The sequence below is a fragment of the Elephas maximus genome, chromosome 24 (genome assembly GCF_024166365.1).
Source record: "Elephas maximus indicus isolate mEleMax1 chromosome 24, mEleMax1 primary haplotype, whole genome shotgun sequence".
Taxonomy (NCBI): domain Eukaryota; kingdom Metazoa; phylum Chordata; class Mammalia; order Proboscidea; family Elephantidae; genus Elephas; species Elephas maximus.
In genome coordinates this window covers 37433050-37447739 of record NC_064842.1, presented here as the reverse complement: position 1 = coordinate 37447739, position 14690 = coordinate 37433050, and the positions used below count along the sequence as shown (strand labels likewise).

Sequence of the window (14690 nt, the reverse complement as noted above, 5' to 3'; positions counted from 1 at the left end):
GGCAGTTCGAAAAGAGTAACGCCTCTTCCTCTCCGCCCGGGAAACTGTGTGCACTAGTACGTTTTGACGTCATTTGCCCCGGCTGCGCAGTCGCATCTCGCACCGCTGCCTTCCCGTACTTTAACCCGGCCCCGGAAATAATGTGCCGATCTTCGGGGTTCAAATCGGAAGTTCGCTAGAGAGTCGGGTGCCTCGGTCCTCTCTAGGAGACTGGGCTGACTAGGTGGTCATCTTTCCTACATCTAGGCTGTGTGCTGCCGCTAGAAAAGGAGAAAATAGGGCGGTGGGGTAGCCTGTTTATGTTATAACGGAAGAGAACGAACACGTTGTAAGTGTGGAGAATTTTTGGAAGCAACAGTGATTTTTGGTGCGTTCTGGCGCGCTGGCGAAGTCAGCGAGTCTTGGATTCTGGCGCACTAAAGACGTCACCGCGACTTGGCACCTAAGTGGTGGTGTTCTCGCGTTAGTTAGCCGGTGGGGCTCCGTTTGGCCTCCTGGTAGGAGGCTGTACGCCGAATGGGAGTGAAAGCTGGTAATTAAAGGTTCTTCTCGATCTGTGGCGTAGTGGTTAAGAGCTATGGCCGCCAACCAAAAGGTCGGCAGTTCCAATCCACCAGACACTCCTTGAAAACCGTATGGGGTAGTTCTTTCTGCTCTGTCTTGTACGGTCGCCATGAGTCGGAATCCGCTCTAGGCGACGGGTTTGGTTTGGTTTTAGTGTTTCTCAGTTTGTGGCCACAGTGCGGACCTGCCGGTCTCTCGCGGGTTCTCGAAGCCCAGTTCCCTGGCACTTTTACCCTTTTCACCTTGCATGCTGCGAGTCCCTAGCTCTCACGCAAGTTAGAATTCGATTTACTTAGAGCCTATTGACCATCAGAAGGAAATGAAGTGGCTGAATTTTTCTGGGTCTCCTTTATGCTGCTCTTTGTCACCAGCAGCACCTGCTCACTGAAGGCCCCGCGAAGCACACTTTTCAGATTATTTCAGCTTCTGGAAACCCGAGTTGTCTACAACACAGTTAAGAACATAAACGCTAACCCCTAAGAAGTAGCCAACTTTATACATCGTCCAAGATAGCAAGTCAGAAGGAAAAAGGCTACTAGAAAAATAAAGGCTTACCATTGTGGCAGTAAAGAAAACCAAACTCGTTGCCCTCAGGTAGATTCCAGTTTATAGCGACCCTATAGGACAGATTAGAACTACCCCGTAGGGTTTCTAAGGGTGTAAATCTTCACGAAGCAGCCAGCCACATCTCTTTCTCCTCTAGGGTTCCAACAGCCAAGCGCTTTAACCACTGCACCACCAGGGCTCCTTATGGCAGTAAAGTAATACAGTACAAAAGTTAACAAATTACAGCTGCTAACAACACTTGCGAATCTCACAAACATGATGTTAAGGGAAAGAAGAGTTCATATTGTATGGCTGCTTTTAAATGAAGTCTACAAACAGCAAAACTTAACCCATGGTGTTATTCGCTATAGTTAAAAGTGCACCTTTCCTAGGATGGGGAGGACAATGACAGAAAGAAGCCACTAGGGGGCTTTTGCGGTCAGGTAATGTGTGTTGATTTGGATGGTGTGTTCACTCTGGAAATTTATTGATCTATAAACTTGTATTTGTGTAGCTCATTTTGTATGTTGTATTTAAAATTTAAGAAGGCCCCGGGGCGAGGAATTTTCTGAGGTGGTGAAAATATTACACTGATATTTTGTCAAAAACCATGTAATCCAATAATTCTGTGCAATTTATTGTATCTCAATTTTTAAAAAATGTCTAACCAATAGTCTGGAATTAGTACTTAATTAAATAGGAACAAATATTCCATGGGATTGGGTGAAAGCCTGACCTAATGCAGTGATTTTTCAAGTTTGCTTGATTATGTATCCGGGGCAACTCCTCCAGATATTTTAAAGCCATTCACGTGGTTTTAAATATCTATTATCCAGTGACTCCCAAACCTTTATCTTCTGCTCTCTCTCTCCCCTGTGCTCCAGACTGTACGTGGATGTTGTCTCGGGAACAGATAACTTTCAGCGCAGTCAGTGAGACAGAGGCCTAATACGCTGACCATGCTATCTACTTGTAGTCTGGATTCTAAACTAACAGCTGTTTTTATAAAAAAAAAAAAAAAAAAGGTTTTCCTCCGTGTTCAAAACCAGGGTGTGAAACCATATGTCCCGAAGGGTCTTAACCAAGTGACCATCTGCTCCTCAGAATACAAGTTCTCACGAAGAGTGCCGTTGGGTGCTGTTGCCAACAAGATGGTTTTGAAAGATAGACAAGATACAGGTAAGCGTCTTGTGACCATGATGTGAGCATCCGGTGAAACCGTTACCACTAACTGTACTCATAATCAGTAGCCAATCAGAGTGTGATTACTCCCGTGTTCACTGATTTTCCTATAATTGCTGTCCTTACAGTTTTGCTCCTCTTTTTACCCTATGAGAATACTTGTATACCGAAACCGCCCCAGGACTACCGGATTCTCTTTTCAGTGGGCTATTTAGTTCCCCAATTGCAATTGTTTGAAATCCTTAGTAAACCTTTGTTTTAACTTGAAACAGCATTCAAGTTTTTCTCTACAACAATGTCTAATTAACCCGTTACCATCAAGGCTATTCTGACCCATAATGACCCTAGAGGACAGAGTAGAGCTGTCCCATAGGTTTTCCAAGGAACAGCTGGTGGATTTGAACTACCAGCCATTTGATTAGCAGCTATATCACTTAACCACTGTGCCACCCGTATCAACTTAAGATTGTCTAAAAAATCTCCGAATTTCTCCTCTTCACACCCCAAACCAGCTCCACCAAGTACAGGTAGTCCCCTTACCACGGGGTTCCATTCTGAGGAGTCCGTTGTAAGTTGGTTCTGATGTAAGTCAAATACCTCATTTTTTTTTTTTTTTTTTAGTTTTCATTATTATTGCCTTTTGTTATCAGTATATTTATAAATCTGATGTTTATTTTTCTTTGGGGGTTGGAAACATTACATATAAACTTACAGGTATATTTTAACATATATAGTACATATTACTAGGGATAAGATGTAGACAAAAAAAAAAAAGATGGTCTTAAGTGCTATGCATCGTTGTAAATCGGGGACTACCTGTGTCCTCCAGCTCAGTGATTGGTCACCTCATTCTCTTAATTGCTCGGGCCAATCTCAAGTCCTACATCCTATCTATAACAAGTCTTGCTGGTTCTGTCTTCAAAAATGTCAAGAATTAAACTCCTCACCACCTTCACAGCTACTAACCAAGTCCAAGCCGTCATTACTTTGCCTGGACTTTTAGCCTCCTAACTAGTTTCTCTGCTCGCAACTTGTGCCTTCACAATTAGTTTTCTACAGAGCAGCTAAACTTTACAAATAATTAGATCCCTTGGCTTAAAAGCCTCAACAGCTTCTTATTAGACTTCAAGTCCAAATTCCTTCCCATGTCCTATGAAGTTCCACAAGATCTTATCATCCTTCTGTGAGTCTCTTGGTTTATCTCACAGAACTTTTCTCTGGGTTATCCAGTCTGGCATTTTTGTCATTCCTTCAGCCTGCTGAGTTTGCTCTCACTTTCAGGTTTTGGGTTCAGGTGTGTGCTGCCTGGAATGCCCCGCCTCCACATCCTCACATGGACCGTTTCTTCACTTTATTCAGGTCTCTCCAGTGTAACAAGGGAGGATTTTCTCAACTTATCAGTCAGGGTTTAACCAGAATGTCGCTGCGTGCCCTGGAGTCGATTTCTGACTAATAGCAACCCCATGTGACACAGCAGAACTGCCCCATAGGATTTCCTAAGCTGTAGTCTTCACAGGAGCAGATTGCCAGATCTTTTCTCTGGTGGAGCCCCACTGCAGTCAGCGTTTCTGCCTCCCCCACTCACTGTTCATGTCAAGACCACTCATGACCTTTCTAACCACCAAATTCAGTGACTACTTCTGAAGAATTTTGACTTTTACATTTTATGTAAAATTTCTCGGTGTTTAAAATACCACCTGGATATAACAGAAGATGCCTACGGTCTGGGTTTGGGTCACAAATTTTAACTTTACAAACTCTGAATTCTGGAACAGGCTGACTTACCTCTTTTCTTTACCTTAGCTTCTAGACTCCCAGAACATAATGCAAATAAGACACTTTTGGGATTCTCTGCACACTGCCTCCACTTCCAGGAGAGCTTCCGGAGTTCTGTTGGAATCATATATCACCTACATTGCTGTACCTTGAAGGACTAGCAGCAACCACCTGACCCAGGATTAGCCAATCAGATTTTTGCAAGAATTGAGAAACTGAGACAATAGCCCATCTCTGTTAGTTACTTGAAGAGAGCGTATGTAAACTTGGTAGTTGCGACTTACAGAGAATGACGCAGATAAGCATCATTTTACAAGACAAGCAGAAGAGCGATTATGAGAATAGTTGCCTGGGTTCCTGGTGGCATTCCAGGCCCTTGTCCCAGTACCTCTTCATATCCAACTCTGGTCTCCGGGATCCATGAGATAGATACCCCTGTTTCCTTTTAATTCATTGCCTTTCTTTTTTTCTTTGTCCCTTAAAAAAAATTTTTAAATTAAGCTAGCTTGAGAGGGTTTCTATTACTTGCAACCAAGGAATCTGATAAAGAGGAAAATAGGGCACTTGGCAGTGTGGCTGTACAGGGTATCATTTTGCAGGGTGTAGCCTGGAGCAAACTTCTATGTATGTTTTCCTTTCTAAGCTAACTGGAGTCTAGGCTAATGGGTTCAATAATAGTGGGCCCAAATGATTTAGAATAAAGTCAATTAGAAGAAATGGAAAGACACATATGGGCTTCAGAACAAATGTTTATTACTGCTGAATGGGGCCAAAGGGCAACACAAAGCATTGAAAACATCACTACTGGCTCACAAAAACAGGCACCTTGTTACCTTCTTGGTTGCATTTGTTTATTTCACAAGGCTTTATTCACACATGAAAACAAGATACTAATCCAATTCAAGTTCATAACGATTATAAAAGTAAACATTTGTTGGGACAATGTACAATAGCACTTTTCTTAACAAGCATTACATTTACATTTATACGTGTACTGTACATAATACATGGAATTAAGGAAACATGTTATTGGTCAGTGCTTAGAGAGGGAAAGGCTGATCACAAAGGTTTCTTTTGTAGTCAACTAGCACTGTTTGGGCTAATCAACTCATTATTCCAGAACCTGTTTTCATTAGAGAAGCCGCAGGCAAAATCATAGGAATAAAATAATTCATAAAAATAGATAGTACAGATTTTCTACTACCTCCTCGACAACGGAAAGGTAGGAGTTGGAAAGAGAGGAAGTGGGGCTGACTGATAAACTCGTTTCCTCATTTGAATTAAGGATCCATGCATTATGCAAAATACCAAAAATAGAGAAACTGATGCAAAAGGCTATTGGGACATCTTCGATTCTGGGACCATCTCCAGCTTTCTTCTGCTTTCATGACACCAGAGTCTTTTGATGCATTATATCCTTACGATCCAGTTTCCTATATTTTATTCTGTATATAGTATATAGTTATTAAAAGTTACATATTAATGGAAAATATTTTACATGTTAAATAATGGCCAATGAAAAAGGAACATAACTTAAAAATTTTATTTTCTACTCAATGATTCTTTTTATTAAACTCTTCAGAATACCACTAATGATAAACCACGCATGGGGGTGGAAAGAACGGGACATGTTGATGATGATGTTTTCACTGCAGGTTCATTGGGAGATAAGCCTGATATGTACTCTTTAGATGGAAATGGAGGTGCAGCCCATCCTGAAGTACTCATTTGGTAGCTTTTGAAAGATAAGGAAGTTCATAAGGTAAAGGCCTTGCCTGTATTATATGGAAGCCACTGTGAGAGAAGAATGTGTTGGGGCACTTCTAGCTCAGTGTGACCATCAGAATGACAACTAAAGGAGCGAGAGCATTTTACATTTGGTAAAAAAGAAACGTAGGCCACAGAGCTGTTGTTTGGCCTTTGGCTGTGATTCCCATGTCTTGAAATCTCAGTGTGTGCTTGGTTGCATGGTACCTGGATATACAAAATAGGCAGGGATACTAAAATTCTACCAATCACAGAAAAAAAAAATCCAGTAAGTGTTCAAATTATACAACTGTTCGTCCATTTTCTCATTTATCTGTAATCGAAGCAAGAAAATCAGAGCAATTTATGAGTTTTGTTTTTTTAAGGGTAAGTTGTACATAGTAAGAAAGAATAAAAATTCTGAAAAAAAATGAAACAAGATAGATGGTGTTCAATATCTCAACATCAACACAAAGATTGCTTTTTTAGTTTACTAGGGAAATTTAAGAAAGCCAATGGAGAAGAAATTACTAATTAATATTTGTGAGAGGGCAAGAGAGACATTGGTTGTACAGAAAGGTAGGCCATAGGCCTATAAGGCATTCCTATTAGTGTCTCCGATACACATTGATATACGGAACATGAGGCAACTGGGAATTTCTCTGAATTAAATTATATGTAACTAAATATAACAACTGTGACATGGCTCAGGATGTGGGAAGCTATCAGACATATGCACTGCAAAATTCTGCTTGGCTTCCTTCAGTTTTAAAGAATGTGCTAAGAAACGATTCTCAAGATATAAAAACTTTTGAACTGAATTAATCAAGTTGAATTTCATTTCCTTAACTTATTCTACAGAATTTAATGAGAAGAAAAATCATATTTCAGAATGCTGCAAATGTTGGATTTCTGGAGGAATTTTTGTACAGTGTATTCTAGGAAAAGATGACAACACTCTAGGATGTTAACAAATGTCCTGGAATTTGGCCGGTTGATCTCTCACTAAAAGGAATTCAAGATAGGAGTAGCAATTCTCAAAATATATCTACAAATAAGTCAGATTAAAACTAGTAGTTAATACTGGGATGCATGGGTCTTCAAACAATACACAGTATGGACGTGGTTTGGGAGAGTGCTATTATAACATTTATGAAAAAAATGTACAAAATTTTGAATTTTCTTTCCAACCTTTACTATTGCTACTGACCCAAAGTCATTGCCATGAGGGACAATTTAGACTTATGGTACCAAGACATACACAAGTTTGATGTGGGGCTGGAGAAGAAAAACAGATTGCTCTCATAATCTTTTGAAAGAGTTAAAGGAAAACTCAAAAGACAGATTTATCAAACTTGGAATGTATGTACCTGGTGATTTTGTTTAAAGAAATCTAGAACGATTTTATTTGCCCCTCACCTACCATTAGAGGAAAATTAAGCAATTGAGGTATTCTATGGAATGTATTAATTTTTACAAGTTAAAAATTAACAATATAACTATGAGATTCACACCACAAAAGGGCATCTTTAATTTAGCAGGCCATTTGAGAAGCCAACTTGTACAGGGCTTCTTGGAACCAAAACATAAAGTAACAGTAAAGTTGACAGATTATACTAAACAATTTATAGAAACAAGTGCCAAGATGTAATTTTCTAGCCATTATATTTTTCTTAAAAATTTTGCTTTCCTAAGCTGTCATGTAGGTAATATTAAAGTCAAAATAGACACTCTGATAATAATATCACCACTATTCAACTAGGCTTCAAGGTATATTCAGTTGCCTTGTTTTCCTTTCTGAAAAATAAAATGACAATGAAAGGTGAGTTAGCAGTAACTGAATCATTTCTATAATTTTCTGTTTTCTAAAATTTTGGAATGTTGGGTTACTTTTCTTGGTAAAAAGAAATGAATATTATAATGAAAGATGTCAGGACAAAAAGATTTCTGTAAGAAAATATTATTTGATGAGTGTTACAAAGAATAACAACCCCATCAGTTTTATGGGCCATAATGGTATCAACACGTACAGATGAAGGGAATTTGTGTTAGAACTCAATAATCATTTTAGAGGAAAGGATCCCCCATGACCAATTTGTAGTACAAGCTTCTAGACTTAAGATGGCTCTTCTTTCATTTTGACTTCGAAGAGTGTGTTACTTTTATTTTAATATGCAACATATGGCACAGATGAGAATCACTCTGGCACAGCAGGGTTTTAAGATCCTTTGCAAACAATATATTCAATGATGAAACCAAGGATGAGTGTCAATAAATGTTACTGTACAGAGCTAACAGTAGTTTTGTTGATGTAAAAGGACCAGAGGCCTCAAAAATAGCTTAGAAAATGGGAAAATTAGTTTGCCCTTACCAAAAGATTTCCTGCAAGGACATTTTTATAGACATGTTAAATATAATTAAAAATATTTCCATCAATTCTTAAATAATAGCTTTACCTTTCCACGAGATGAGTATTTCTATAAAGATTTTATATTCAATCAAAAATGTTACAAATGCATTTGTATCTCTTCATCAAAGAGTAAGAAGGGCACATTTTTAGGGAGCTCCACAGGAATCAGGAAAAGCTGCCTAACATTAAACTAAGATGAAGTAAAGCTGACCTCTATTTCCCATTTCAATATTATGCCTTTTAACAAAGTTACAGCACGTTAGTGTTTTCTTAGCAAGTATATGTCCACATTAAATGGAATACTACCCTGTCCCTGGTTCTATATTCCCACAGATTCATTTGGAACAATTTATCCATTCTAAGCACAACGGCTGAACCTGGCCTTTCTAGGCTTCTTTGGAAAAGGTTCCCTAAGTCTGCAACTCACAACACCCACCTCTGATTTTATGTTTGCCAGTCAGTGTGAACTGTGTGCACACTTAGGCATACGGAGGAACAGGCAATTCCCAGGTGGAGTTCTTCAAAGGACCTGTTAGGATACCAGGGCCAAAATGATAAATTTTATCCTGTGTTTATAAAGATCTCAGTTCCTTTTACCTAGTGTGTAGCCCACCTATTCCAAGGCCCTTGGCACTTCATTTCCAGAAAATGAAAACAACCAATTCTCTTTGAGGTCTGTTCAATCCGACAGGAAAATTCCTAGCCTGGGAATCACTTTCAGGTGGAAACCTGACAGCGGTCATGAGCGGCTCCAAAGTGTGCTTTATCTGAATAAATCCTGAAAAGTTAAGAGGCTTAGGCTTCAATCATTTTTGTTCTATTTTTTTTGGCCGTGACAAAGATCTTCCTATCACTTCAACCTTGAACAGATGTCTCTATTTTTATGCAAGATAAACATAATTACAAATAATTAGTTCTAAATAAAAAGCATCTAGTTCTGAATTACTTATTTTCAACTAAACATCCAGGCATGTAAAATAATGTATAATACTATGAAGTATCTGAACATGGCTTTCCATGAAGAAAATGGAAAATAGATATTCAACATAAATCAGGTGAGTTTAAATAACATCCCTTTGAAAAGTGTCGTACAAGAAGAGTGAGAGCTACTGAAAGATTTCTGGCTTGCTTTCTGGCCTCCTTTACTTTCTTTCAAAGGGACACCGAGAAGAATCCTCCCGGGTTTCTGCTGCTTTGATCATTGTGCTCTTGTGCTTGGCTGAGGCTGGAACTATGTGCTCTCCTTCGGCGGCTGGGTGGCCTGTGGCAGCTGCAGTGGCTGGGTGCCTGTGGCCGTTTTGATAGAGTTCAGGGTTTTGCTAAACCAAGAGTTTTTTGCAGCTTGGATTTCATTCATAAGGGCTCCTCTCTGATGTTCAAGTTCCTAGTTAGGGAAAGAAAACCACGTGAGCTATGTAAAGGTTTGCTTTCTGTCTGCTGATAAACATTAAGAGTCCAGCTTTTTGGAATCCCAAGGTCTATGCAGCCATAGTTTTCCTCCCAGAAGACCCAGGAGAGACTTAATTGGCTTCTTTCTAAAAAAAAATTTAGAACTAAAGGAGTTACCACTAAAACCCAGAATCTATGCTTTCTTTGAACAGTGAAATGAAACATTTTATTCTCCCCCCTCGCCCTCCACCGCATAATTTAGGTTTAAATTTAGATTAAGGTTGTAATCTGAGATAACAGGATGACTTAGTGTTTAAAGCCACAAATAAACATAAACCTATGGACAGATTTAATTTTTGCTGATACTGTAAGCACGAATGAGTTCCAAAGACATGTCCTTCACCCTTGAGAACTTATAAGGTCCAGAGCAGAATGTGGTTAAGGACAGTGTGGTGCGGGTTGGTGCCATCGCAGGGTGTTGGCAATGCATAAGGGTCCCTGGTAAAAAGGAAACAAAGAACGGCCGTGAGAAGCCAGGACTATTTTTCTAATTATGTTATCCTCCAACGTAGAAAGGAAATTCTGGGAAAGGGATCTGGCAAAATCAACTAAAGATGGAAAGAAGCTCCCAAGAGAAAAATGGGTGTCAGTTAATGTTCAACTGTCAGGGGTAAGGGCAGCGGAGGGGATCTGACTACAGAGAGCAGAGGAGAGGAGAGGAAAGGGCGTTTCATTGTCTGGATCAGCTACATAGTGACCAAGTTCAATGATAAGGGTCTTTAGCAAAAAAAGTCCCAGGGTTAACTAAAAAAGCAAGTTTTGCAAAATATAATTTTAATTTTTGTAATTTAATTAATTTAAAATTAGGGTTTTTTTTGTATCAGTGCTTAAAAATACAGGATGTAAAATGTGATTATGCAAGACATATTTGTGGATAGAAAAGGTATTAGTCACACATTGTCACATCTTATGACTCCGAGCTACACAGGCATATTCTAAAGTACTGGAATACCCTGGACCACTAACTGTTTTTTCTTGTTGACCTTTCACCAAGTCACCAACCTGGATTTTACACTTGGCCTCCACCAACTGCAGTTTGGTTTGTGCCAATTCCAGCTCCATCTCTCTCAGCTGCTTCTTGAGCAAGTCCTTCTCATCATCCGTTTCAATCCCCTGGTTCTCTCTGCTTACGGCTGCTAGTTTCAGAGCGCCCTCCTTGCTGAAAAGGTCACTGCAGTGTTTGCATGCCATCACTTTACCCTGAAATATCCAAAAGAGAGAACCAACATCAAACTGCATTTCAAAGGAAAAATCACTTCCGGAAACAATATGATCGGATTTTTACTCAAATGTTGCTTATTGTCATCAAATGCAGGACCCAATTCTGAAGGTAATTATTTCTTTTGTGCTATATCCAAAACCGTCAGCACAAATCCAACTATCCAAGATTGGTGCTCCTTTTTCTTCAAGTATCGCTAAAAAGAAGGTATTATAGCATCTCTCTGAAATCTGTCCTAGAAATTTTGCTTTACCATTTAAGGGGCCCTTTTTCTAGATGTCAAGCCCCGTGCCATCTGCTGCACATGCAGTATCTCAGTCAATCCTAGAGCAACCGTATTGAGTAGGTACGATTGCCGCCTGTTTGTAAATGAAAACACTCAGAGTTTAGTAAGTAACTTGGCTATATATAGTAGACTGAGGAAGGACATTATGACTAATCTTGACCTATAAATAAAATAAACAAAGTGCATGTTTTTTGGGTCAGATTTTAGAGAAAAATGATCATCATTGTTCAAGGTAATACAAATAACTCTACCGCATGCGTGGCTTGCCAATCAAGCACACAGCACTGAACAGTAGCAACTTTTTTCTTTTTTAGTATCCACAGTCACAGTTTAATACTTTTTTTTTTAATTGTGCTTTAAGTGAAACCAAGTGAGTCTCTCATACAAAAGCTTATATATACCTTGCTTTATATACTCCTAGTTGCTCTCCCCCTAATGAGACAGCACACTCCTTCCCTCCACTCTCTGTCTTCGTGTCCATTCGGCCAGCTTCTGACCCCCTCTGCCCTCTCATCTCCCCTCCAGGCAGGAGCTGCCCACATAGTCTCATGTGTCTACTTGATCCAAGATGCTCACTTTTCACCAGTATCATTGTCTATCCCATAGTCCAATCCAATCTCTGTCTGAAGCGTTGGCTTTGGGAATGGTTCCTGTCTTGGGCTAACAAAAGGTCTGGGGACCATGACTTCTGGGGTCAGCCTAGCCTCGGTCAGACCATTAAGTCTGGTCCTTTTATAAAATTTGGGGTCTGCATCCCACTGCTCTCCTGCTCCCTCACAGGTTCTCTGTTGTGTTCCCTGTCAGGGAAGTCATCTGTTGTAGCCGGGCACCATCTAGTTCTTCTGGTCTCAGGCTGATGCAGTCTCTGGTTTATATGGCCCTTTCTGTCTCTTGGGCTCATAATTACCTTGTGTCTTTGGTGTTCTTCATTCTCCTTTGGTCCAGGTGGGTTGAGACCAATTGATGCATCTTAGATGGCCGCTTGTTAGCATTTAAGATCCCAGACACCACTCTCCAAAGTGGGATGCAGAATGTTTTCTTAATAGATTTTATTATGCCAACTGACTTAGATGTCCCCTGAAACCATGGTGTGCAAACCTCCGCCTCTGCTATGCTGGCCTACAAAGCATTCAGTTTATTCAGGGAACTGCTTTTGGTTTAGTCCAGTTGTGCTGACCTCTGCTATATTGTGTGTTGTCTTTCCCTTCACCTCAAATAGTTCTGATCTACTACCTAATTAGTGAAAACCCCTCTCCCTCCCTCCCTCCTCACTCTCATAACCATCAAAGAATATTTTCTTCTCTGTTTAAACTATTTTTTGAGTTCTTGTAATAGTGGTCTCATACAATATTTGTCCTTTTGCAACTGACTAATTTCACTCAGCATAAGGCCTTCCAGATTCCTCCATGGTTATGAAATGTTTCATGGATTCATCATTGTTCTTTATCGGTGCATCGTATTCCATTGTGTGAATATACCATAATTTATTTACCCATTCATCCATTGATGGACACCTTGGTTGCTTCTATCTTTTTGCTATTGTAAACAGTGCTGCAATAAACTGGGTGTGCATATATCTGTTTGTGTAAAGGCTCTTATTTCTCTAGGATATATTCCGAGGAGTGGGATTGCTGGATTGTATGGTAGTTCTTTTTCTAGTTTTTTAAGGAAGTGCCAAATCGATTTCCAAAGTGCTTGTACCATTTTACATTCCCACTAGCAGTGTATAAATGTTCCAGTCTCTCCACAACCTCTCCAGCATTTATTATTTTGTGTTTTTTGAACTAATGCTAGCCTTGTTGGAGTGAGATGGAATCTCATTGTAGTTTTGATTTGCATTTCTCTAATGGCTAATCATCCTGAGCATTTCCTCATGTATCTGTTAGCTACCTGAATGTCTTCTTCAGTGAAGTGCCTGTTCATATCCTTTGCCTGTTTCTTTAACTGGGTTATTTGTCTTTTTGTTGTTGAGTTTTTGCAGTATCATGTAGATTTTAGAGATCAGATGCTGACCAGAAATGTCAAACTTTTTCCCAGTCTGTAGGTAATGTTTTTACTCTTTTGGTGAAGTCTTTGGATGAGCATAGGTGTTTGATTTTTTGGAGCTCAGTTATCTAGTTTCCCTTCTGCATTGTTAGTAATGTTCTGTATACTATTTATGCCGTGTATTAGGGCTCCTAACGTTGTCCTTATTTTTTCTTCCATGATCATTATCGTTTTAGACTTTATATTTAGGTCTTTGATCCATTTTGAGTTAGTTTTTGTGCATGGTGTGAGGTATGGGTCTTGTTTCATTTTTTTGCAGATGGCTATCCAGTTATGCCAGCACCATCTGTTAACAAGACTGTCTTTCCCCCTAATTAACTGACTTTGGGCCTTTGTCAAATATCAGCTGCTCATATGTGGATGGATTTATGTCTGGATTCTCAATTCTGTTCCATTGGTCTATGTATATGTTATTGTATCAGTACCAGGCTGTTTTAACTACTGTAATAGTTAGTATGATAGGTTCTAAAATCAGGTAGAGTGAGGCCTCCCACTTTCTTCTTATTTTTCAGTAATGCTTTACTATCCGGGGCCTCTTTCCCTTCCATATGAAGTTGGTGATTTGTTTCTCCATCTCATTAAAAATGTTGCTGGAATTTGGATTGGAATTGCATTGTATCTATAGATTGCTTTTGGTAGCACAGACATTTTTACAATGTTAAGTCTTCCTATCCATGAGCAAGGCATATTTTTCCACTTATGTAGGTCTCTTTTGGTTTCTTGCAGTAGTGTCTTATAGTTTTGTTTGTATAGGTCTTTTACATCTCCGGTAAGATTTATTCCTAAGTATTTTATCTTCTTGGGGGCTGAAAAGTAGTAACTCTTTCCAAGGCAAAGATGCTGTTGTTTTCTTGAAACTCCAAAAAGAGTTTAGTGACACAGTATTTCTACTTTAACATTCTACTGCATCCATTACTCTAAGTATACGCCTCTCTTTTCTCAAAACATCTCTCTACCACACTTCTGTGTCACTGTTTAGGTCTCCACCATTTAGGCCTAAAGATTTTAATGTCATCTTTTTATTAGCGTCTCCTTTATGCCATGTCCAGCTGGTCTTCAGCTCCAGCCAACCTCAGTTCTTCCTCTGACATTTCCAAGCTCTGCCCACCCCAAGCCAGAGTCCCTAACAGTCATCTCAGCTCTACTCCCACCAGCCTCTTTCTTATCCCATCCATACTCCACTTAAAGTGTTGTTATTCTATTACTTAAGAATCTATGAGAATAATTAGCCTAGTACTGGCACAAAATAGGCACACAGTAAATACCTGTTGAAGGAATGACTGGATAAAACGTTAAAGAAATGGCTCTTAAATATATATATATGTTATCTTTGTTGTTGAGAATATGTACAACAGAACATACAGCAAGCAATTCAACAATTTCTACATGTACAATTCAGTGACACTGATTATATCCTTTGAGTTGTGCAACCATTCTCACCCTCCTTTTTAGCTGTTCCTCCCCCA

General features: G+C 39.4%; 1 protein-coding gene and 1 long non-coding RNA gene across 9 annotated transcripts in view; one reads left to right on the top strand and one right to left on the bottom strand.

Annotated features, from left to right (window-relative positions):
* The first annotated feature begins 73 nt into the window (after nt 1-73).
* On the top strand, nt 74-4810 carry LOC126067045 (uncharacterized). 2 transcript variants are annotated; one of them, XR_007515313.1, is made up of 3 exons: nt 74-532; nt 2215-2289; nt 4096-4810. It is a non-coding gene; the product is annotated as an uncharacterized LOC126067045 (long non-coding RNA). The 2 variants fall into 2 exon arrangements; XR_007515314.1 differs by having other exon boundaries at nt 74-595.
* A 1383-nt stretch (nt 4811-6193) lies between these two features.
* Nucleotides 6194-14690, bottom strand: part of RABGAP1L (RAB GTPase activating protein 1 like) — a 739959-nt gene continuing 731462 nt past the window's right edge. For 4 of the 7 annotated variants that reach the window (XM_049868622.1, XM_049868624.1, XM_049868623.1 and 1 more), the window contains 2 exons: nt 10676-10873; nt 9079-9608 (listed from right to left, as the gene is read on the bottom strand). In XM_049868622.1, the coding sequence (XP_049724579.1) occupies nt 9456-9608; nt 10676-10873 (351 nt within the window). In that variant the 3' untranslated portion in view covers nt 9079-9455. Of the gene's footprint in view, nt 9609-10675; nt 10874-14690 lie in introns of all 7 variants that reach the window. The other 3 variants (XM_049868629.1, XM_049868627.1, XM_049868628.1) reach the window with 3 other exon arrangements.